Source organism: Habropoda laboriosa, unplaced genomic scaffold (assembly GCF_001263275.1).
Source record: "Habropoda laboriosa isolate 0110345459 unplaced genomic scaffold, ASM126327v1 scaffold346, whole genome shotgun sequence".
NCBI lineage: Eukaryota > Metazoa > Arthropoda > Insecta > Hymenoptera > Apidae > Habropoda > Habropoda laboriosa.
In genome coordinates this window covers 1,093,822-1,116,968 of record NW_017100529.1, presented here as the reverse complement: position 1 = coordinate 1,116,968, position 23,147 = coordinate 1,093,822, and the positions used below count along the sequence as shown (strand labels likewise).

Genomic DNA, 23,147 nt, shown 5'->3' with positions numbered 1-23,147 from the left:
ATCCTAGACGAACGAGGTTCCAGACTTTTCTCACGGGTTACCAGGATCGTCCAAAGGCGAATCACGCAGCGGTAACCGCGAACGATCGCTAATGAGCGGAATATCGAAACGCAAGACGCAGCCGTCGTGGAATTACGCAATAACGTAATCAGCGGTTTCGCCGTGTCGCACACGATCCGTTCGCAATGGCGTGGCAGGCAGGCAGGCAGCCACTGGCTCGATTGAAGCCTGTTTACGAATGCGTAATACACGGGGGACATTCCATTCGGAATCGCGCGCCACGCCGCGCCGCGTGCACACGCTCGCCCATTCCGTCGCGCTTTTCGCCGTACGTCGTGCATGCGAAATATTCGTCGGCGACGCGCTGCACCCGTGAACGATCGCGGTTAATCGATTCCACGACGGCTTAATACCGATTCGGTGCCGTCTGAGCGACATCGTTCGCTGAATGTGTATGCGAGTGAAACGTTACGCATGCTCGGCTTCTTTTTTTTTTTTTTCTCCTTTATCGCGTTCGGTGAAAAGTTCTACTCTGTAAATTGAAGCGTCTTGGGTAAAAACTGGACAACTCCAAATTTGCTACCTTTTTCTTTAATTGTGCTAATTTGGTGCAAGGGAAACATATTTTTTTTAATTTTGTAGGATTGTCAATTCTGTATCTTAGAGTTAGACTAACTTAACTTTAGTTCTTTTTTCTAAATAGAGTTCTAAATAGAGAAAGCTAAATAATTCATACCCTTTTCCATATGAAATTTATGTAAGACAATGGAAACATGCAAAAGTGAATAAATTAGCATGACACAAGTAATGAACAAATGAAATTACATTTTGCAATACTACTCTTACAATACAAAACTAAATTCTGTAAATAATCATCAATTTAAACTTGACTTTCATTTACCATGCAATACTGCCACTTCAAACCCCCTCGATTACCCCCCAAAAATGGAGAACAATAAAAATCCAACAATATCCCTCGAAACCCAATCATTCCAACACCCCGGCAAAAAACAAAAAAGAAGCAAGAAACACTCTGACCCGCGAAATGAATCCACAACGGCATCCCAGTTCGACAGGAAGCTAATCTCCGAAGCACGTGCTCCTCGATCCCCCGTTGCACGGCTTACCTCAACGACGCGTCAACCCTTTCTCCCTAAAAACCTTCCAACCCCCTATGTACAAACCTCGTGTACACGTTCGACCAAGTCTCTTATCCCACTCTCTCTCTCTCTCTATTTCACTCTCACCTCTGGCATTCTAGCACGCGGAAGAGAAGCGAGAGCAGCAAAGTTCGCGCGGCATTTCAACGTTTCGTTCGAACGGAACAAGTCGACCGACCGAGCAACCGACCGGTTAGCAAAGCGGCACGCGGAAAGAAAAAATGCATGTAAAACAAGAAGGAAGATCTGGCGGCGTTTGGGTGTCGTTGGCTAGACAACGTTCGCGGCTGCTGCATAATGCAGCACAGCGACGAGTTCACCCGGCAAATGTTGGACGCTAATACATCTTGATGATAGATAGGGAGCATGTGTTTGGTCTTCGCAATGAGGCTCTGGGAGGGATGTTGGGGATACTGCGAGGGAGAAACTCACGGTAAACTAGAGAGAGGAGGATAGTTTCGTGAATGTGGAACAGAGATAGCGGAGAATGAAAGAGAAAAAAGACGACAAAGGGTGCAGAGGACTGTGGTGGAGGAAGGAAGTAGAGGGTCGAAGAAAGTGGAGGCGAAAATGAGAAGGAGAGACTCTGGTGTGCTGGAGAATAGCAGAAAATCAGCGAGATAGACGGAGATAGAGAAGCATAGAAACAGAGAGAGAGAGAGAAACGTGGGGGGGGAGAGGAAGGAGGAGGAGGCCAGGGTGTTCCAGAGGTTTCCACAGAGGCAGAGGGTAGAGGCAGGCTGGGGATGACTCTCGGGGGGTGGAAACTCAGAGGGTTGGCTAGGTTCGCCGGCGTTCGCTCTCGCGAGTTGCAATGCCGAGCACGTCGCCGTCAGACGAGCGTACGTGCGACACGACTACGCTTTTACGCCACTCTCTGCCTCTATCCTTGCCTCCTGACTGGCCCTCTCCCTCTCTTTATGCTCCTCTTCCTCCCACGGCTGTTCCGGCCTCCACCGTCCCAATTCTCTCCCCCACGTTCTCTTCTTTTCCTCTTTTTCTTACTTCTATTTCGCCTACTTTCATCTCTCGTCCCTTCACCATCCTTGCTACCTTTCTAAGTTCTCTCGAGGATGTTTTTAATAATGCCGGGGGGCTCTTGTGTTCCGCTCCGGTGGATCCTCCCACGGATACCAAGGAATCGAATGTCGCTCCTTCGAACGAGGATTAACGGAACGGTTAATTGTGGATCATTTTGTTCGGCAGAGGAGATTCGTGAGTTTCGTGGATTTTTGGTAACTGGGAGGGTTTGGTCGCAGGGGATGCTTGGTGATTAAGAGAAACACTCGAGGTTTTGTTTAGATACTGCTACAATAAGCAGTTTCGATTATATATTTTTTGGTAGTTCTTTGGTTATCGAAGTAATAATTCCAAGATTTAGAATTCATTGCGACGAATGTCCTTCGTACAAGTTTGGATATCGTACAAGTTTGGATATCGTACAGTTGAAATATCGTTACTGACATTGCGGACACATTTGCGTGAAAAGGTAATTTCGCGCCACCTGCAGTCAGTGCATTCACCGAGAAAACGCATTGGTTCGGTCGGTATACGTAATGGTACCGCGTACGCAAATGGTACCGACGGAAGAAAGGAAACACGGCTCAGTTACCGACCAAGGAAAATGTTACCGACATTGGCTACGTTATCTTAGACACAAACCGACAGTATACAATAGAGTATAAAAAATAGTTAAAAAAAAGATGCGATTACAAAATTATCATAGAGCGGTCTTAGTTATTATACGAAGTAACACAAATTTACAAATCTTGTATAATTTTAAGAAGAGAAATTTTAGAGAAGAGTAAAGGATATGTAGAAGAAAATATAAGCAACGGCTTATGTTGGAACATCTCACATAACGTAACACGTAATTTGTAAGAAAGAGTAACAGCTTGATAAACGTAACAGAGAATATTTTGCACGTTTTATGCCGTTGAATGCAGCAATAGAAGTATAAAATTCTTACCGTAATTCGATTGATTCGCTCGTCCAACACGTGTGGCTGCTCCAGAGTGATCTCATAGGAGAAGAGTCTGTCGTGTGCTGATTTGAATTCCGTGTGCAGAGCGGCTAATTCGCGATGAAACGCTGTGGCCATTTGTGTCTCGTCTACTCTAGTCGTCAGGGACTCCCATTTCTCCAGTATACCTGAAACACGCAGAAACATTCAACGTCAGTGTCAATTAAATGAAAGTAGCAGTTAAGATCTTAAAATTCACTAGTTCGTTACTTTCTGCCATTTGGGATGAGAATGTGCCAATTTTCCATATTTCTCTGAACACTTTAAAACCGATTGCCATTTAGGATTAGAGATTAGGATTAAAGGATTGCAAGATAAAGTCTCTGACATTTATTTCACTGGAGAAAATTTTCACGTTTCAGTCGGTAAGACGTGGAAAATTCTTGGCTCAATCTTACCCCAAAGTGAGGCCACTTTGCGTACCGCAAAATTAGAGCGAGTAAACAAGGAAAATTACTCAAAATGGTTGAAAAGAAATGCACAAAGTATCCACTAAAATGCAACACAAACGGAAGCTTCGATCTACTCTAAAACAAGCCATCAGTATCCAAGAAAAATGGCGGGACATTTAAATACACAATCTAACCCTTCAACTACGCCATACAACTCCTGACAAAATAGAAACGAACATTGTAGAATGCTGCTCGACAAGTAGAACAACGAGAATAGAACATGTTGAGTCGCTTGGTATTGTCCTTAATCGTTTCACTCGTTACACAATTTCGCAAGGAACGAAGATCGCGAACGGAAATGTTCTACGTAATTACACACAACAGCTTCCTTTCGCCAGACGATCCTGATATTGCTCTATTATTTACGTCACGTAACAGCCACGTTGTGCCTGCTTTCCAGACACGGTCTACGTTATGTCAGTAAGAATAAGTGGTCAGACATTTAAGGCCAAGCGGCTTGTATCTGCGTGCATGCACATATAGTTCGCATGGCTTCAATGACCTGCTTCTTCTTTCATACTTTCCTCCGGTACTTTCTTCTTTCTGACAACGACGCGCCCTTAAAAATATACACGCACGATTCGAACCGCAGATATGATTTTTGGGACACCGTCGCGCTCCAATTTTAACGACTTTCACTCTTACGAAATTTCGAGTTTCAATTCTGGTAGTCTACATTTCGAGAAATGTCTGAAATATAACCAACAAAAACGAAACAAATATACTTATAATATAAGAAGAATCCAAATAATAAAAAAAAAACACATAAGGAATAATCATAACTACTTCAATGTCCAAAATTAAAAATATCAAACAAATTAAATAAAAAGGCACAGAAACAGGCAATATAAATTTAAAAATAGGAGAAAACCCACATTCATAGGGAAGACACTTCTCCTTATCAGAAAATTGGACAACACTAAAAAACAAATTTAAAAAATAAATAAAATAACCAATAAAGTAAATAAATAAAACTATAAAAAAATAACTAATCATTGTACAAGTCATTTATAATAAATTTTTTAATTGGAAATTAAATGTAATAATATTTATACTACATATACTAAACATGCCCAAATTAACATAAACAATATTCGAGATTTTTTCATACTCTTTTATTTAAATTGCGAAACTTTTCGTTTTTAACGCAAATTCAAAAAGCATGAAAGCGTCGCTGGTGAAATGATCGAAAAGCAAGGTAAATTTCGATTAGCTGAATAAATGAGCTTCATAGGCTTGCTAGAAATCCACCGCGACCATTTTCCCCCAGCAAAAACCATAGAAAAATGATACGACTTGTAAAAATCTCACGGTATTTATGCTTTCCCCGAGATACCAGTTATTACAATTTTTTCCACTCTCGACGACATCCGGAATGTTTTCACGTGGAGCGTGCGTGCGCGGGGTGATTCGAAATTAAGCGACAGTTGATATCGATAGTTAATGATACCAATTATACTTCTCTCTAGATAATAATTATGTAGGTACAAGTTGTGTATCACTTACGAATGAAATCGGGAAGAATCAATTGGGCAAAAACGTGTTACAATTTAACGCTAAAAATTCGCATTGAAATTTAACCGTTTGAAATGAAACTTAACCAAGTTGACGCTGGATTCGAATTTAAATTTGGAATTCCATAAAAGCGACAGTTTCCGTATCGTTCACGCACAGTGCTTAAAAGTGACGAAAAATTGTACTCCATTCTTAATTATTCTAGACTTGAATCTCCAGGCAATTTCTACCGAAACGAAAGTCAGATTAAAAAGTCCAGCGCGTTTCAATTATTTCCAGAAATGCGGTTACCGGGTTAAGATTGAATAAATAATTTCGCTCCGAGTGCCAAGAAATTTTCTAACGAAATTAGGAAAACACTCCTCTCGGCCATTTCTTCGTTCAAAATGTACTCTACAGTACTGTTAAATTTATAAAAAATGTTTCTTCAATAATCAATTAAATATTACAAATGAGAAACACCAATTTCTAGAGATGATCTTTTACGAAAATAAAATACTCTGAAATTCTACATATCGCTAAAAAAAAAAAAAAAACTTAATTAAAAATTCCAATTAGAAATGTTGCAGGTTGCAAGTAAAAATTCCCGCAGAAATTGATTAGAAGGTGGCGAAACACGTTCAAATCGGCCATTAATCGTTACATTTTAATATTCAGACAGCAACAAGCCGGCGACTACTTAATTATCGGGTTCAAATCAATTTTCGACGTTAGAACGTGCGACCTATCGATAGGTCATGCTCGATTACACCGGTATCCTGCTTTCGTCCGATTAAATACGAGCATACACACATATATATGCGTGTGTACCTGTTGTCCGGCAAAAGTGCCTTAGTAAGTACAAGGGAAATAAATTATTCGGTGAAAGCCGATCGAATTCTCCTTTCCGCGCAACATGGTAACCGTGACCGAGGCATCCGAGTAATTACTGTCCCGTAAATAGAAACAAGAATTGGAAGAAAGTGAATAGAAACGGGGAAAGGAGCGATGGTATTTAGGATGATCGTGGATAATGCGTACAACAGGTGCGATTAGCAATGATCAATGGTTTAATAGTGACTAATGATCGTCGAAACAAATTTTTATCGCGGAGTTTCCAACTGTGGCTAGGTGTGATCGTAACGAGGTGTATATCTGGTAATGATCGTTTAACGGAGTAAAAAGGAAGTGATACATGAAGAAACGTACGAAGACCGGTTGTTCGCCTGCAGTGAATTTGAAAGTTAGCGATTTTCGCAAGATTAATTGCCGATCGTGTTAAAAAGTTGCGGAAATATTTGTTTGGAATGTTACGGAATGATACAGAAAATTTTCTAATTTTTCCTACACTTTACGATTACTGATAACATTTATGATGAGAACGACCCAGTCACAATTGGACAAATATTTCTTTCATTTTTCTTTAAATGATGCTCATGATTTTTAGATTCATAAACTTTGAAAGCTTACATTATTTGCTATTTTTTTTCACTTGCGTATCTGCCTTTATATGTACATTCCGATTCTCCTATTTCCGCTATGAATTTAAATATATCGATGAAAAAGGAGACTTAAATTTTTTCCAACAGAAATAAAAGAAATTAATTGATTTCATTTTTCTTCAATTTAAAATGGTTCGAAAATATAATAGTTGGTATAGAAGAGTTGAACTACTTATCGACAGAGGACCAATAAAGGCATCCAATTCGCATGATCATCAGCAACCGTGACGATCAAGATGAAAATAGCTCGAAGGTCTTTTAGCATTTTTCAATCTACATTCGCATCATTGTAGTTCGATGCACGTATACTTTTCTGCCTCGCGTTAGGACAATAAAATAAAGTGTAACGCGATTTCTAACCTGCAGAGGAAAATCTTACGACTTTTTCACGATTTTCTCGGGAAAAAAACAACTTTCACTTTGCACACGGACGGTTTATAAAAACACCTGCACTGTGGACTATATGTAGTTATCAAGTGAAATCTCGAATTCCACGACACAATAAAAACGAATCGTGTTCAGCTATCCGGCCGAAACAAAGGAAATTTTAATCCAGATCTTTTCGTCGTTTTGTACAATCGTTTATCTCGAGAATGAATTAAATTTGACTGGATTTTTATGCAAGGAATGTGTAAACTACTGGTTGCTTGAAAATTTCAGATATCGCGAGGAATTCTACGTCATGCAGAAAGTTTTTCAAGTGTCAAATATTGTAAAATTGTACTCACTGCGATGTTGGAAAAATATCGTATAAATACACAATCGTAGATTTTTCATTACTACGACGTTATTTCACCGTGATAATTATATCGATAAACTTTAAAAAACAACACATTGCATACAGCATCTTCCTATCTCATTTCGAGTTTTTCCAAGATTTAGGTTAGGTATCAATCACTATCAAGAAGTAATTATTCTTCTAAAGAATAATAAAAGTTTTATAAAGGAATAATGTGATTGTAATTACAATACCCGCAGGGGACAGCAGACTTTCACATTCATGGTTAGGTTAGAAAACACCACTTTTCATTTTCCACAAAACATTAACCACTCTAACTAAACCATCAATTATACGTATTTAAAACATCTAACCTTTCGAAGCATCGAGGCACATTCAACTACTCTAACCAAACCATCAATTATAAGTATGAAAACCCACGAACTTTTCAAAGGATTAAAACATTAACTACCTTTTACTTAAACAAAAAGAAAAAGAACAAGTATTAACCTTTATATTCACATCTTCGAAAGTACTTCATCAATCTCTTCTGGATTTTTCATTCCCCCTGACGTACTATTCACATAAAAGATTCACGAATGCATATTTGACGCAAAAATCACATGTCATTAGACAGATTTTACGTAACCCATAATTATCGGGATCTACGCATCCTGTTGCGCATACGTTGTCATGGCAACTCGCGCGTCAACAACCGAAATGGCGGGAACAGCGTTGGTTGCGCATGCGCACAAACAAATAGCAGAAAAAAGAATACGACGCACGCGGGAAACATCGCAAATGGAAAGCAATGAATTTCACACTGACCTACAGGAAATAATGGAGAATGTGCGGGATAATTGCGACCGCCACAGCAGCTCGTATCGTGTATTACATATAATATACGTCCCGTGTTATCACGCTCGAATGATTGCGCTCAGTAGAGCAGAAATTGGTAGGCGAGAGCACGCCTCTCTTCCGGCGACTATATTTTTTCCCTCCCTCGTGTGGAACGTCTTCGATAAAGTGGAACGTGGAAATTCGACGAATCATCTCTCTCGCAGAAACGTTCCTGCGTATTATTTTCTGATCGTTAAGTGGGATTGTTTATATGGAAAATGATGGAAAAATTGTTAAACGTTCGCCTCTGCAAGGGAAGTGATTCATCTTGGAAATCGAAGATCGCAAGATTATTCCAAAACAGTTCAGTGAATAAGGGCAAATGAAACGAGCATGATAAGTGTTATTAGTACATCGCGGATGTATCGTGAGATATCTAGTGTGTTGTTTTTTCAACTTTAAAACGGTGAAAATGACAAGCGATGATAAATGGAAGGCTGCCTTTGAATCTGAATTACAATCTGTAAGTAGAATACGAATTATTTGTAAAAGTCTATTCGATCAGGAATGTAGGTTATGTTAACATTTGTGAAAGAATCTCTCGGCTTTAACGCGTTCGCTCGTTTCGTTCTTACGAGGAAAAAGAAGGTTAGGTTTTTGACACTTGTAATCGAAGTGCGTATCAGAATATCATTGTTCTCTTAAGAACAGTTTTATCCTTATCGTTATTATTTATCTTCAGATATCAAAATAAAGATTTCTTTATATTATTAAAACAAAGCCAAGCAACTGTAAATATGCGAATGTTTTCAATGCAAAAGGTTAGAGTAATACTACCATAAAGATTACCAGCAAAGTTAACACATCTAGTATTTATCAGTTTCTTTATGAACTCATAACTCTCCGCGTTATTTTCTCTTTATCACGACCTCGTGTACACACGGATGCAATAAAATCTAGCAAATAAAACGATACTTCATTCATCTTAATAATCTCCTACCCGTAAGCGTACTTATCGAATAAAACATAGTTAAACTCTATTTTACCCGAACGTGTAAATCACAGGCTACAACTAAATTACCATACGCGATAATTATCGTTCGCGTGTTCACATTCGCAGCCGCACAATAAAATCGCGAAACGAGCAAACCCATCGGTCCAAAACGACCAAGCAACACAACGAACCCTAACTGTTGCACAAGTATCACAGTCATCCTAAACCGCGATGCAAAAGCATGAAGGCCTTTTAATAAAAACCGATAACCAGATTTACGAGGATCTTTTCATCGGAACAGAATCACGAACGTTCCACGAACGATACATATTATTACGACTTTCTCCAAGCGTGTTCAACATTTATCACGTTAGGGAAATAAGCTCGCGAGAAAGGAGGTATATCTCGTTCCGTATCACGAATACGAGCACGTCTTAATGATTAATTAACGCCCTCCGAAGGATCTCGAAATCCACGCGTCTCAATCCTTTAACGACGTTCGTTCGAAAAAAATTTATTCCTCCTATCTACCGCGAATGCTTTCGATCGTAATTTGCATAATTTACAGCCGTTAATTGGCCAACGGTCGAGCGATCCTCGGTCGTTAAACGCCGCGATCCTGCGCAATAGAGGCGAACGCGAATTTTTGTGAAATTTCAAATGGTTTCCCGTAGTTGCAGGATTACATTTAAAAATTGTATTAAACATATTACGTCACGGTGTAAATTCCAAATTGTTGTTCAAATAATAACAACTTTTAGTAATCAAATGCAGGATTCAAAATGGCCGACGTCGAGGAGATCTATACTTTACCTATTTCTTAAGTTTGTACGATTTTTTATCTTGAGGCATCGAGAAACATTTAATAAAATAACTTCAGTAGCATTACATGGTACTGAAAGGGTTAAAGACGAATCTTTCAGGCGAGGTTTCATTCATTTTTCTTTAATTCCTGGAATTTTAAGTTATTGTTCAGGCCTCTAACAGATGCAATACTTCAACAACGCAACTAACCCTTTAGCACATAATTAGGTCACTACTTTTTCACTTCTTTTTCTTAAACTAAATCGTATCAAAATTACATTTCCCTCAAATTTAATTTTTCCTAAATATACATACACGAGTTCACGATCAGCCAACTATTTTTACTGCTTCGCCCTCCACAGGAAATCTGGGTCTTTAACGACCCAAGTGAAATACTCCCACATTTCTCCCAAACGAATTTTTATTTTTATAAAAAAAAAATTCACACATTCGTTTTAACGAACAATTGCGTAACATAGTAGAGACATCCGGTAAGTACTCCAGAATTTTTTCAAACTTCTTGAAAGCTTGAAAATTAGTAAAAAAATTAGGTTCGGACTCAAACGACCCAGTTTGCCTACGGAGGCTGAAAAATACGAGCCTACCGGTTTCGTTCACAGCGTGGTCGCGAACGCATACACGAGTCTATCGTCCTCAAAGGGTTAAGGAGCACCCACGTGCGACCACGCGAGAACACCGCGTGTTATGAAAGCGACCACGTCGAAACAGGTCAACGTTAACGCGAGAATGAATGCAAGCTCGTTAATCAAGTACCTTCTAAAGTTTCTATCGAACCGGGATCTTGGGACCAGGGAGAAACGGTCGCTGAAACGATTGTGTTTTCCCCGGGCTTTCTACTTTAATTCTTCGCCAAGAAACCATCTCTCTCTTCGTGGCTACCTTGCAATAAAATTGAACGGCCGTCTTTGGCTTCTGTGGTTTCCAGGCAAGATACCTCGAAGAGGCTAATCAATCAACGAACAAATACGAATTCGCGTTCGAATGAGGTATTGTAACAGATCGTGATGGAACTGTGACGTGACTCTGTGTAACGTAAATGCAAATTGCCAGATAAATTGCTATTAATAGCGATTGGCAATGAGCGATGGCTTTGAACTAGAAAGAGACCGCCCGGCCTATTTTGCGATTCGCTGATTTCGTTGTCATTGATACTTCTTGCATAATACGTGTTTTCGTGTTCGGTGGGACTGAAACACAGTTAACCCTCTTGCACTCGAGTCGTGTTGAAACATTTTCTTCTCGCAACTCGAGGATTATGAAAAATTTCTTATTATTATTTCTTCTTTGCTCGGGAAATGGAACAGTTTATTTTATCACTTATGCACGAATACATTTGCAAAATTTATTGAAGTATGTTTTTGAATACTTTCACACATTTTATTCAGCTGAAAATAATATCGCTTGCAAACGAATTTATCGAATTTTTTATATTTTCCTACTAAAGTATCTTTCTAGGTATTTTGATACTTTATTCAATTAAAAACCGTATTGCGTCCAAATTCCTGTCGACTGTTTCATTCACAGTTTAAATTTTAATAAAGAATAACGAGATATGAAAAAGTTATTCTAAAACAATTCAGGTATTCGATAATTTCCTTCTATCATTAATTAAGTATTACGTCACGCTACCACACTTCCGTGAATTGAATTCATTAGTCTTTTTTTTTTCACAGAGTCTGCCGGCAAAAATTCAAGGACGAAAAGACGGAGAGTTGGGAGTTATGTCAGAAGGAAGCCCGCGATAAAATTAACCATGAATTCAACTTCTTCTGCCACCTCTGACACGTACGTACGCGTCAGAATCTACGAACGACGTAATAAGTAGAAAATAAAGCAATCGATAGCTCTGGGCGGACTAGTATTAACGCCAACGCTGACTATTAACTTCGATTGCGCTAACAAAATCAAGCTGACTTACACCACACCCAGCGAACACTGGAAAACCTATATAATAATATTCAAATCGTGATCATCGGAATGTACATAACACGTTCAGTTCCATTTTATTTTCTTATATCTCAAAGTTCATCGCGACCAATGTAATACAATTTTTAATAAACGTCAAACTTTTGAAACAATATTTAAATCGAACTCTAACTAAACACAATTTTTACGAATTTTTGAAATCGTCGAAAAGTCTCTCGTGGAAAAATTCTGTTCGCTGCCAACGACGCAGCATATGCGGTCCAGAATGTATCGGCTAGTAAGCGAATGTGTTAAGGATTAGAAAACAGACACGAGCGTTAAGAAAAATAGAAAATTAGTGAAATTAGAGAAATAGAAGAAATGTAGAAGAATGGAAAAATTTCGAGAAACAGAAACATTGGAAAAATTTAGGAAAAGAAAAACGTGCATGAACACTGACACAAATCGACAGACATTCGCAGAAATCGCGTCACGCAGTTCACGAGCTGCGTAGTTTCAGTCCCACGTCCGCCTCGACCAGTTTCTGCGCGACGATAAAATTGTCAATGAAGATTCCGATCTGGTAAAATCAAGCAACAGAGTTCGAGTAACAGCGACGATTTAGTTGGTTCCGATGGGACAACGAAACGAACACGAGCAACCGATACGACAGGTAACGGAACGCTGACGGAGAAGAATACGAGGTTATCTTCCGGGAGATGATGTCAGATCGAAATATTGTGTTTGAACGAAAGCAGAACGGCGTTGAAAACAAACGGTAGAAATTTGGGGTAACGGTATGTTGAGATAATTCCAACGAAATACGAGCTAAATTGAATTTTACGATGTTTAACGAAACAAGGTGCTGAACGAGTGGAGTTACATCGTGACACCGATATTTACGTTTGCAATTTGCGATACTTAAAATAAGAAACGTGAAATTTACGAAATTTCCGAATTGCATACAAATCAGAGAAATTTTGCGATTCTTAAATATTGCAACCTGCAGACGCGAGAAATTTCAAATTTTCAAATATCTCGACTGCCTGAAAGTAGAAATTTTTGAAACTCTTCAGTACCTTAATTTCCCGGAAAAATTAATTACCGAAATTCTCAAGTGAATTGCCGGGAAAAAAATAAAATTTGGGGGAAAAGATACGTTTAAATTACAGATACCTTTCTGTGTTCCTTAATTACCAAAAATACTTAATTGTAGTATATTTTTCAATCCAAAACGACCTCCAACTTGACGAACAAAATTGAGTCGAAGAATTCGGAATTAGAAAGTATTCTGGTCCCAGTGTGACGTACCATATATCGTATAATTCAGTATTAATCCTGAAATGCTTTATTAATTAAATAATTAATTAATTCTTGCTTCTCCAATCAGAATTTCATTTCTTCTTCTCGTGAACGAAGAAAAATCAGATTACAGGGGGTTAAACTGATAATTCCTTCATCAATTTTACAGTTCATAATGAATAAAAAAAGAACAAATACTTCTGCATTTCAAATGTGCCAATATTTCCACCCAAGAGTGTTGTTAACATTCCAAGATTAACGTACACTTGAACTACTTGTACGCGACTAGCTAGCCTAACATTTATGTAAAAGGATTTACGGATGGAGGATCTAGCATATACGGAAACGTACGTACAAGCATCATCCGGCTGATCCTTCGCGATAATCTCCTGGTACGTATAACAGGTATCCGGTGCATCTTTCCTCACAGTATCCTCCTCCATTTTTGCAAACTTCATCACAAGCCACGCTACAGCCGTTCTCTAATTTGCCGCACTTTACGATCTCACTTGAAACAAACTTGAAAATTCTCTCTTTCTTCCTACTTCTCCAAGCAAGATCCCATTCTAAAGTTGCGTAGACTTGAAAAATTCATACCCGAACCACGTTCAAAGATATCACATCTAATTTCAAATTTGTAAAGAACACAAAAATACTAAATTCCACGAAATTTCTTTCTCAGAATATTCACCTCCGATTTCATACTCAAACCACGTTAAAAACTCTTCTCAAAGATTCCAATTTACCAAAAATAACAGATTTAACTCAAAATATATTCCCAAATTCCCACCAACACAAGAGTACCAAAACCATCGAATCTCTTCTTCAGAATCTCCACCTCGTCAAATACCAATTCTCACACTCTCCCGGTCAACCTTACGAACGTTACTTTTCAAGCACGAACGATCAAGTCGCCGATCTAATTAACCCAACCAACCAGGAATTCGTCGCGGAAACGCGTAGTAACAGCGACGGCTGTCGAAACGTCAAATGGCGCGTGGTGGATCAGCTGTTGAGCGCGGAAAAGAAAGGTTCGAGAGGAGCGAAGGAGAGAGAGCCGCGGGGACTCGCGGCCACGAAAACCGAGCTACTGAGCTCCGTGGTCCACGCGGCGAGTCCGTCGATTCTCCCGCGAACCGAGCGCGAGAACAGCCGAGTACCGGATTCGTGTAAGTCCGGTCTCGGTTGTTGTAGTGCTTCATATAAGGTGAGATAGACGAAGGTGCACCGGTGCACTCGCAACAAGCACTCCTACGCGGTTGCACCCACACGCTCTCCGTGTCCGTATTACCGCGTCCAAACAATCGACCGGTCTTCTCTCTAATCGTATTTCCCTTCGAGGCAGGCGAAGAGAGCTTGATTCAGCCGGTCGCCGATAATCGTTTACTGGCTCCAAGGAAGAAGAACGGACGAGAGAGTTCAACGTTTGTTTAATGGACGGTGGAATTAGAACTCCGGGCTCGTTCAGGGATCGATCTTCTTGTTTGCGAGTGTGCTCGGGTTTTTTCAGGTGAACCGGGGTGCGTTTAGGTGATTGTTAGGTGAATCGAGCATTGTTTCAGTTTAATGAAGATATTATTGTGATCGGTTTGATGGGCTTTCATGCTTCGAGCTGAATGAGCTTCGTTCGATGCTTTAATTTTCTTGCTTTAGGTACGATGAGACGATTTTCGATTGTTTTTGAGATGTGCAAAATTTCAGCAAGGAATGGAAATCGTTTTTTAAACATTGCACTTAGATTTCCTAAAAGTAACTTACCAACAATTGTACGAATTCGAAGTTAACCTTTTAGGTACGGCGCGCTCGTCCGCAAGTGGGTTACCCCTGAGACGGCGCGCGCCTGGCCGCGGATGGCACAAAAATGACGATTCTCTGACACGTGTACTCTTCAACGACAGCTTCGATATTGCCAGGATGCGAAATAAAGCAAAAAACGTATAATACCGTCGAAAATCATGATATCCACGAAAGTCACTATAGTGTCGTACCGTCCAAATTGGTGCTATCCACGAAAGCCACTATAGTATCTAAAAGGTTAACGTAAGAGCAGTCAATGATTAGAAATTCTGCATTCCATATCGCACGACCTAATAATTTATGGTCGAGGTTTAATGGTTTAAAGGTCCAGTTAATTTCGAGGGGAATACATGTCTGTTTACAGGGTGAAAATAGAGAATGGAAAGATTCTACGTGAAAAAATAAGTCGAAAATGTTATGCTTCTCGAAGTATTCGAGTAAATAGATGCTAGAAATTTATCGTGTACGATAATGAAGAATAAATGTGAAACAAATACTGTCCTCTATTGAGGAATGATTTTTCCACCAAGACAACAGGAGCTTACCTGTTGAGTGTTTTCATACGAACACCCTTATTCAAATTTCAACATCGACTTATTCGAGAATGAAACTTCATACGACAAAATCTCACTTCACACTTTCGACTCACCTGTCCAGACAGAATTACCTGTAGAATCTTTCAAATTCTTCCACCAAATCAGTGTTATCTTATAACGTAAAACTGATAATATCTACGCTACTCTATCTAAAGAAAGAGAACGAGATTCCTGAAAGTAAAAATTCACAATCTATAGGCGACGCATTGATCAAAATACAAAATACCAAGAAGATAGTGGAGCTCCATGTACAATCAAGTACTTGCTCGATTCTGGTTCGTAAATTGAATCGAAAGCCTGTTATCGTACCGAATGCAAAAGAACGTGTTGCAATTTCCGTTCGGTTTATATTTACGCCTCGAATCCTCGCTATATTTCAGATTGAAATCGTGTTAAGACTGTATGCAATGTAACCGAAGTCACTGCTGCTTTCCCCCGCCTGGTATCTACTTGTTCTAAGCAATTAAGAAAATTCGTTCCGCTGCTACACGGAATACGTTTTTCCAGACGTCTCGCGCTGAAAGTGGATAAACGTTTGCAAAAAGTTGCCCATAAATTCGCTAAATTAATAGCACTTGGACGTTTACTGTTCGAGGAACTCACGTGCATAATTAAAACGAGAACCGTGTAATTCCGACAAATAAACCAGACTCCGTTAATTCTCAATTGTAGCCGTGCATAATTATACTGATCCCTGTGTCGAGTTCATTCAGCGAAGTTACGTATCCCTTTGATACACAACGAAACAGCTACGAATGAATATGTTCTGCGTGAAAATTTCTAGAATGAAAATTGATCAAAATACGGACCAGCGATCGAAACGTATTCTCTGTAGGTGGAAAAAGAAACAAGAGAATAATTAGTAAGAAGCCACAACAAAGCAGTGTTTATTACAATAATGATTACAATATGAACGGTATACAAAAGTCAACTAAAAATGAAAATACTCTAAAGGTGCGTCACATTTTCGCAAATGTGCTCGTTGGTAAGAAAGGCGAGGAGGAAAAAAAACAACAACAAAACAAAACACTAACAAAGAAAAAAAGTATGGATTAAAAATTAAATTGTACAAACGAGCGACGTTAGAGAAAAATCCCAATATTGTTCCATCCTGTAAAAGGCAGATGCGTACAATTTGCGTTTCCTCTCGCAAGGATTTGCACATTTAATCAGCACACGATAAAATTAACGGAACAAAATTTTTCGTAATAACATTCGTAAACTTAACCGTTTCTAAACGAAAAGATTTCACACTATCTAGAGACTATTTTGTTTAAAAAGAAAAAAATTATATTGCCTCGCATCTTTCTGTTACTTCGAGCATATTCAAAATACACTTTACACGTGGTAAAATGGTATTTTTCTTTTTTAATACTATCTATCGTTCAAAATGGACATAAATGTGCAAGAACAGTTCGCGTCGAAAATATAGAATAAACATTTTTCGTTTGAGGCTTTGTTTTCGAGAAAATCGACTTTGAATTTTCTTCGAGTACGCATGCACCCTACTATGTCGTGGATGAACGGATCTCGATATAGACCATATGTCGTAGGTTTATGAGTAATAATAAAGCATGTAATTATCAAGATTTACTTTATTAATGCAAAAATTGTTGAAAATGCTGGCCACCGTACACCGAACGTCGAGATCCATTCATCCACGGCATAGTAGGGTGCATGCGTACTCGACGAAAATTTAAAGTCGATTTTCTCGAAAGCAAAGCCACAAACGAAAAATGTTTATTCTATATTTTCGACTTATTCTTTCATGTAGAATCACCCCCTTTTCGCTTGTACCACCAGTTACCAAACACCCTGTATATTATTGTATCATACATTGCGTCTGTGCGCAAGCCATTGTTTAAATAATGTCCCGATCTTAAGAGTCTCGAGCCTCTAGTTAATCGATCATTGGAGATTTCTATCTATCCTTTGTATATACATTTGAGCAAACGTATCACAAGAGAATTAAATATTAATTACATCAACATTACAAATTAATTTGATTCACTTGGTCATTTCTTTTTTTTTTTTTGTCTGTTTCTTTACATTGTTCATTCTTGAAGATACGTACACAAGATTTCTGGGTTGACTATAGTTACGACAGTATCACTAACATCGCTTCAAATGCATACACTTCTCGGGTGTACGTTGTTCACGAAGTACATCGAAAGCGAAAGAATGCGTACATGCTAATACTTTGCATATCAGTCTTTGTAAGCGACTTACAAAAGTATGTACACACGCTGCAGTTTAACGAGATATCGAACTTAATCTGGCTTAAAGATCTAGATTGTTAAGTACGTAAGATTTCGTCTGTTAGTTACCACTCTTATGAAATAACGATTTAATTAACATCCTGCAAGTAAAGTTAACTTAAACATTAAGATTATAAGTCTCTCCTAATCAAATTTCAAGTAACCAGAATGTCACACGTTTGATTTACATCTTTTTAACAACTACAGAAGAAATCTGCTCGAGTAGCTTTCTCAACGTGTACGTTAAGAAACGCTGAAATCTCAATGGAAGATTTTCTTTCGCAAAATATATATGTATATATACATGAAACGTTTCAGACGTTGTTTGTGAAAAATTTCGATCACAAGAAAGAACTTAAATTGATCACTGATCTTACAAGGACAGCGCTCTTTCCGACTCCAGTCTTCCTCCTTTCGTAGGATTTTTAAGACGGAGTCAACTCTTTAGTTTTTAGAAGGGATCGAATCGGGAGAATTAAGAGAGAAGCAAAAAGACAAGTCCGCTCAGAGCGGTAACTAATACAGCGGCCATGTACGACAGCGAAATAGAAAATGATCGACGTTCAATTTGATTGTTGTACTTACCACGTATTTGTTTCACGTATTTTTCGCTGCGGAACGAATTGGTGACGGACTCCAATAACGCGTGAAGGCATCGCATGTTTTCTCTACACGCGCGCTCGACTTCAGTCTACAACAGAAAAATCTACATCAATCTACGAATTCTGTGAATTTTACTAGGATTACAAAGCAGTACACTCTAGCAACATTCCATGAAACCAGATTGAGCATTCCTTGACTTTTCTGCATTCAGATGAAGCATGCATGTGGAATTCCATTTTATTGCGACAATATTGCTCAAAATATTAGCAGAATTGAAGAAATTATGGGAGATGAAATACATCTAATTCATCAAAGATAAACTACAATACTTTAATTATTCTAATTATGTTAATGTTGTACACATTTTTCGGACATATTAACCCTCTATGGGCCGAATATTTTTCTTGACTGTAAAAGAATTTATGTAACGTAAAATTAGCAAATATCGACCTATAAATACAGAATAACAGTGAATTCAGCAGTTTCCACAATTTTATCATAACGAATACGTATTGTAACTTTGAAGTAATAACGGTTATCAAGAAAGTTACTGGTTAATAAGGAGACATTGTACAACAAGACGTTTATGCCATTTTGTGGAAGAAAGTTCAATTATTTAATAAAATATCGATATATTAGTATGTGACTTGAAAGTTACACTGGCCCATACTGTATAATGACCTTTGAATTGATCTAATTATTCAACTACTCTGCCTCAACTACTGCAATTCTTGAAAGCAGTAAACATGCAAGAGTCTACGTTTTACAGCACAGTTAAATTATGAAAAGCCTTGAATACCACAACTATACCTTCTAACTCAGCACTCAAAAGCAGCGGCCCAATGATTCTCCTTCCTTTGCAATAAGCAACATGGAGCTGTCCACGAAGCAAGCCAGAAACATAAACACCAGCTCTGGTATTTGTCTCTGTGATTTGTGAGCACACATTGAAAAAGCAGGGTAAGGACAGAATAGTAAACATGCAAGGAGATGTTATTACACGCAGCCTTTTCTTCCTATATCTGTGTATACCGAGAATCGTGACTCTTTATTAGGTTTATAAGTGGTGACCTATTTATCTTTCCAACAATTTCAATACGCATTATTTTGGAACGTTTCTTATTTAACGATAAAAGTTTGTATTCTCAAAAAGGGCAAATCGGGTGAAGAAGCACAAACGCATAAATAGAAACACAAACTCCTACTCGTATTAAATTCGATGTTTTTAATAAGAACAGCTTTATTTACCATTGTACAATATTTACCATTCTATCAATTCTCCAAACGATACTTAAAAGCAACATATAAGTATGTCCATCTATTACACAACATACTGTCCATATACTCGCGAAATAATCTGCCTGAACTTACAAATGCGCGTAAATTACCTGTCGAAAGCAACGCTCGACAACCGCGTCGTCAACGGAAAGACCTAAGAATCAGCGTACAAAACGGATAAAAGCGAGAAGCACCGGTGTATTGTTTCAACACACGCACACACAACCACACACAGTTTCGAAGCACTCGTTCGTCGTAATTAATTATATTACAGAATCCTATCTCGCAAGCGTGAACCGGCAACGTGTATTCCCGTGATTAAAACTGAAAGCGTGAAAAAAAGAAGAAGCAGTGAAGCACAGGAGGCGAATCAATCTTTATTCTTCCTTAATTGCGCGACACAGACGAAACCAAATTCACGAGAAAATATTTCATGCGTTCGCACATGCGTGCTATGCTAAAAGCAGGGAGAAGTTCCTTCAGATAGAAGCGCGAAAAGAATAGCTTCAAGCTTCTCAACAGACTCTCAAACATTATGTACATCTTATGCATCATCAGCAACGTCATATCTGTTATACGTACGCAATCATCCGGCATCGTGCCGTTGTTCGACCTCGAGAATAAATTTTCCGCGAGTGCCAACTGTGACTGCGACTTCTCGACCACGTTCCGGATGTCCTCCACGTCGCTGTCGCTGTCTTCCGTGGTATCGATTATCTCCTGCAACAAATTTGCCGTGAATTTAGTCGCCTAGTGTTTGTTAAACGAGAAGTGGTATTATTCATCGACGTTACGTTGTTAATTTCATTCGTGGATCAGCGTGTGTGTTGATCCAAGTTGTTGTCGGTGTGAAAGTGGGAATTTGTAGTTAATGCAAATCAGTGGTAAACGAAAGGTAAGTTATCGGAGGATTATTTGGAAATTTTTAAAGCGACGAATGTGTACCACTGGACGGAAGATATCGGAGTGAAGCGTAGAAGCTGAACGACGACAATTTGGTCTGTCTGCTGTCGGTGGCGCGCGAAACCCGTTTGAATCAAGGACGAATTTTTCGGGACACAGTTATCTATGATTTAGTGGAGTCGAGATAACGGACGAAGAGGAATAATTCCGATGCTAACTAACTTCATTTTCAACGTGTCTTCAACGTCCAAGTTACGCACGATAGATAATTTCTTGACCAATCACTGTCAATTTGCAAACGAAACTTTAATATATAATTTTACGGGCAACTAGAAACGATTTGGAACACGTTGCAAAATCAATAAAGTCATGGAAATGCGTAAAAAGAATTTTCATCCGACATTAGTGCAATTCATAGTATATAAGTGCGCGTTCAGTATGTCATCATCAAATCTTGCTCTAGATACCGTCTGCGAGACAGCTTTAGCAGCACCGGCTATATCTGTAATTACATCGTTTATCCTCGTTAAGATATCATCGTCGCAGAGAGACGCGTTCGTCTCAGAGAATGTATGATAAGAGACGGAGAGAGAGATTGAACGGAGAAATGTGCTGCGTGAAAGAAAATTTCTTCTCAAGATAGCACCGTGTGTTGTACACGAACGGACGCTGGCTAGAAAGTGCTATCCAACGATCGTTACATTCGAGTTACACTCGAGATGAATAGAAAAGAAACTCGTGAATAATTCACGCGTCGGATGATATGTAACAAGAGTAGAAAAAAAAAAGAAAATGTATATCTGGTGCAAGGTAATAATTCGGCGTAAGGTTACTTAGGTAAAAATGAATTTATTGCAGATAATCAAGAATGGCTTCTTCTTTTTGTTTCTTCAACACACAAATCCACCAATTTTTTTATTTGCTGCAGAGAAATTACATTCGTACAGCAGCAATACACAAACAGTTCGATTCTTCTTTATTTTTATTTCTATAAAATACGACACCGGTATTCGTGACATTATAGTTCAAAGGCACAAACCGTAATGTATCGAGGTTAATTAATTATAGCTTTGACTGGCAAAAGAGAATAAGGTAGACGAACACATTGTGTGGATAATTAGACACTGCTTTTTCTTAAAGAGCTACTTCGTATAGGCTTGGATACCAATGTCGATTTTAACGATACAATCGTTGATTAACAAATGACACCACGTAATCACCCGTACTATGTACTAAATAGCGAAAGTCCAGTGTGCAAAGTGATATATACATAGCAGTTGTGGGTGTCACAGAAAAAATATGGACACTTGATCAAGTAAGAATAATAGAATGGAACGTACATGATGCATACGACTTCTAGGCAGCGGAGAACTAGCGGGTACCGCGCTCATACTGGATGCACAATCGGACTGACTATCGAGGAAGTTTCGGTAATCGTCCCCAAAGTCCAGCAATCTTCGTGCCGTTTCTACGTCTGGCGCTTCGCTGTATGGCTCGCTCATATACTTCTCCTATTGGAAAGAGATCAATTTAAGAATGAGTCATCGGGCGCGAACTTCATTCACTAGTAAACATCATTAGCTTCAATTATCGATATTAATACACTACTCGAAATAAACAGTGGATCGTTCGTTGAAACAAACTGTAACTACTACTATTTATCACTGAAACTTTCAACTGTGTCTGAAATTACTTGGATCGGGATCTCTATCTAATTCTCAGAGCGCTTTCTTCCTACGAACGTATTCCGTAACAATAAAGATCATTTGCAGAAATTCTAATTATTCTTATCGATGCTAAAAATAAAGGAGCAAATTACGCGCAACTCGACTTCGTTAAGCAACGTCAGAATCGCCAAGAAAGAAAAAAAACTCAATCGAAGTAAAAACAGGCGCGCGTGCAAAAAAAAAAAGAGAAACCCTGCAAGAATCTTTCCGTACGATAGGTAGAGAACCTGGTTACCTGATAATTATCCCAAGCCTGCTCGGAGAACGAGTTGTTCCCGAGGCTGTTCATTTCGACGTCGCTGTCTACGTTCAGCTGCTGATTGCACAGCTCCTTGTTGCTCAGCACGGTATCGAGCAGGCTGTCGTCGTACGCGAAACATCCCCGCGTACAATTACGCTGCTCCTCGCCCTCTGTCTCGGACGTGGAAGCCATCGAAGTACAGCAGGGTAACCTGAACGGCGGTGTCGGATCGCTGACGATCGTCCTCTCTGCGGAGAGTTGCTGGTGTGCGGTACAACCGGAGAACGAGCCAGATTTCACGAGCGTGGTCAAACGACCGTGACAGTCCCTCGAGATGGTCCGCATCGCGCGACTTCCGTTCACCTTTCGTGGCGACCGTTGCTGATTCGACGAGCTACCGTCGCTTCCCGCTGAATTGTTCACGTTCACGCCTTCCGAACTCGAGTCACCGCTCTTGCGACCCTAAACCGCGTGCACCGATGTGAACAGACGGAGAAAAAAGGGGGGGAAACATGAGAGAGAGAGCGTT

General features: G+C 39.2%; 1 protein-coding gene across 1 annotated transcript in view; it reads right to left on the bottom strand.

The window, feature by feature from the left end:
- LOC108576557 overlaps positions 1-23,147 on the bottom strand; it is a 168,161-nt gene that overhangs the window by 23,520 nt on the left and 121,494 nt on the right. Inside the window, exons 13-17 of the mRNA XM_017939571.1 lie at positions 22,613-23,080; positions 21,991-22,161; positions 20,330-20,467; positions 18,452-18,557; positions 3,130-3,311 (exon numbers count right to left, since the gene is read on the bottom strand). Coding sequence (XP_017795060.1) covers positions 3,130-3,311; positions 18,452-18,557; positions 20,330-20,467; positions 21,991-22,161; positions 22,613-23,080 — 1,065 coding nt within the window. The remainder of the gene's footprint in view (positions 1-3,129; positions 3,312-18,451; positions 18,558-20,329; positions 20,468-21,990; positions 22,162-22,612; positions 23,081-23,147) is intronic.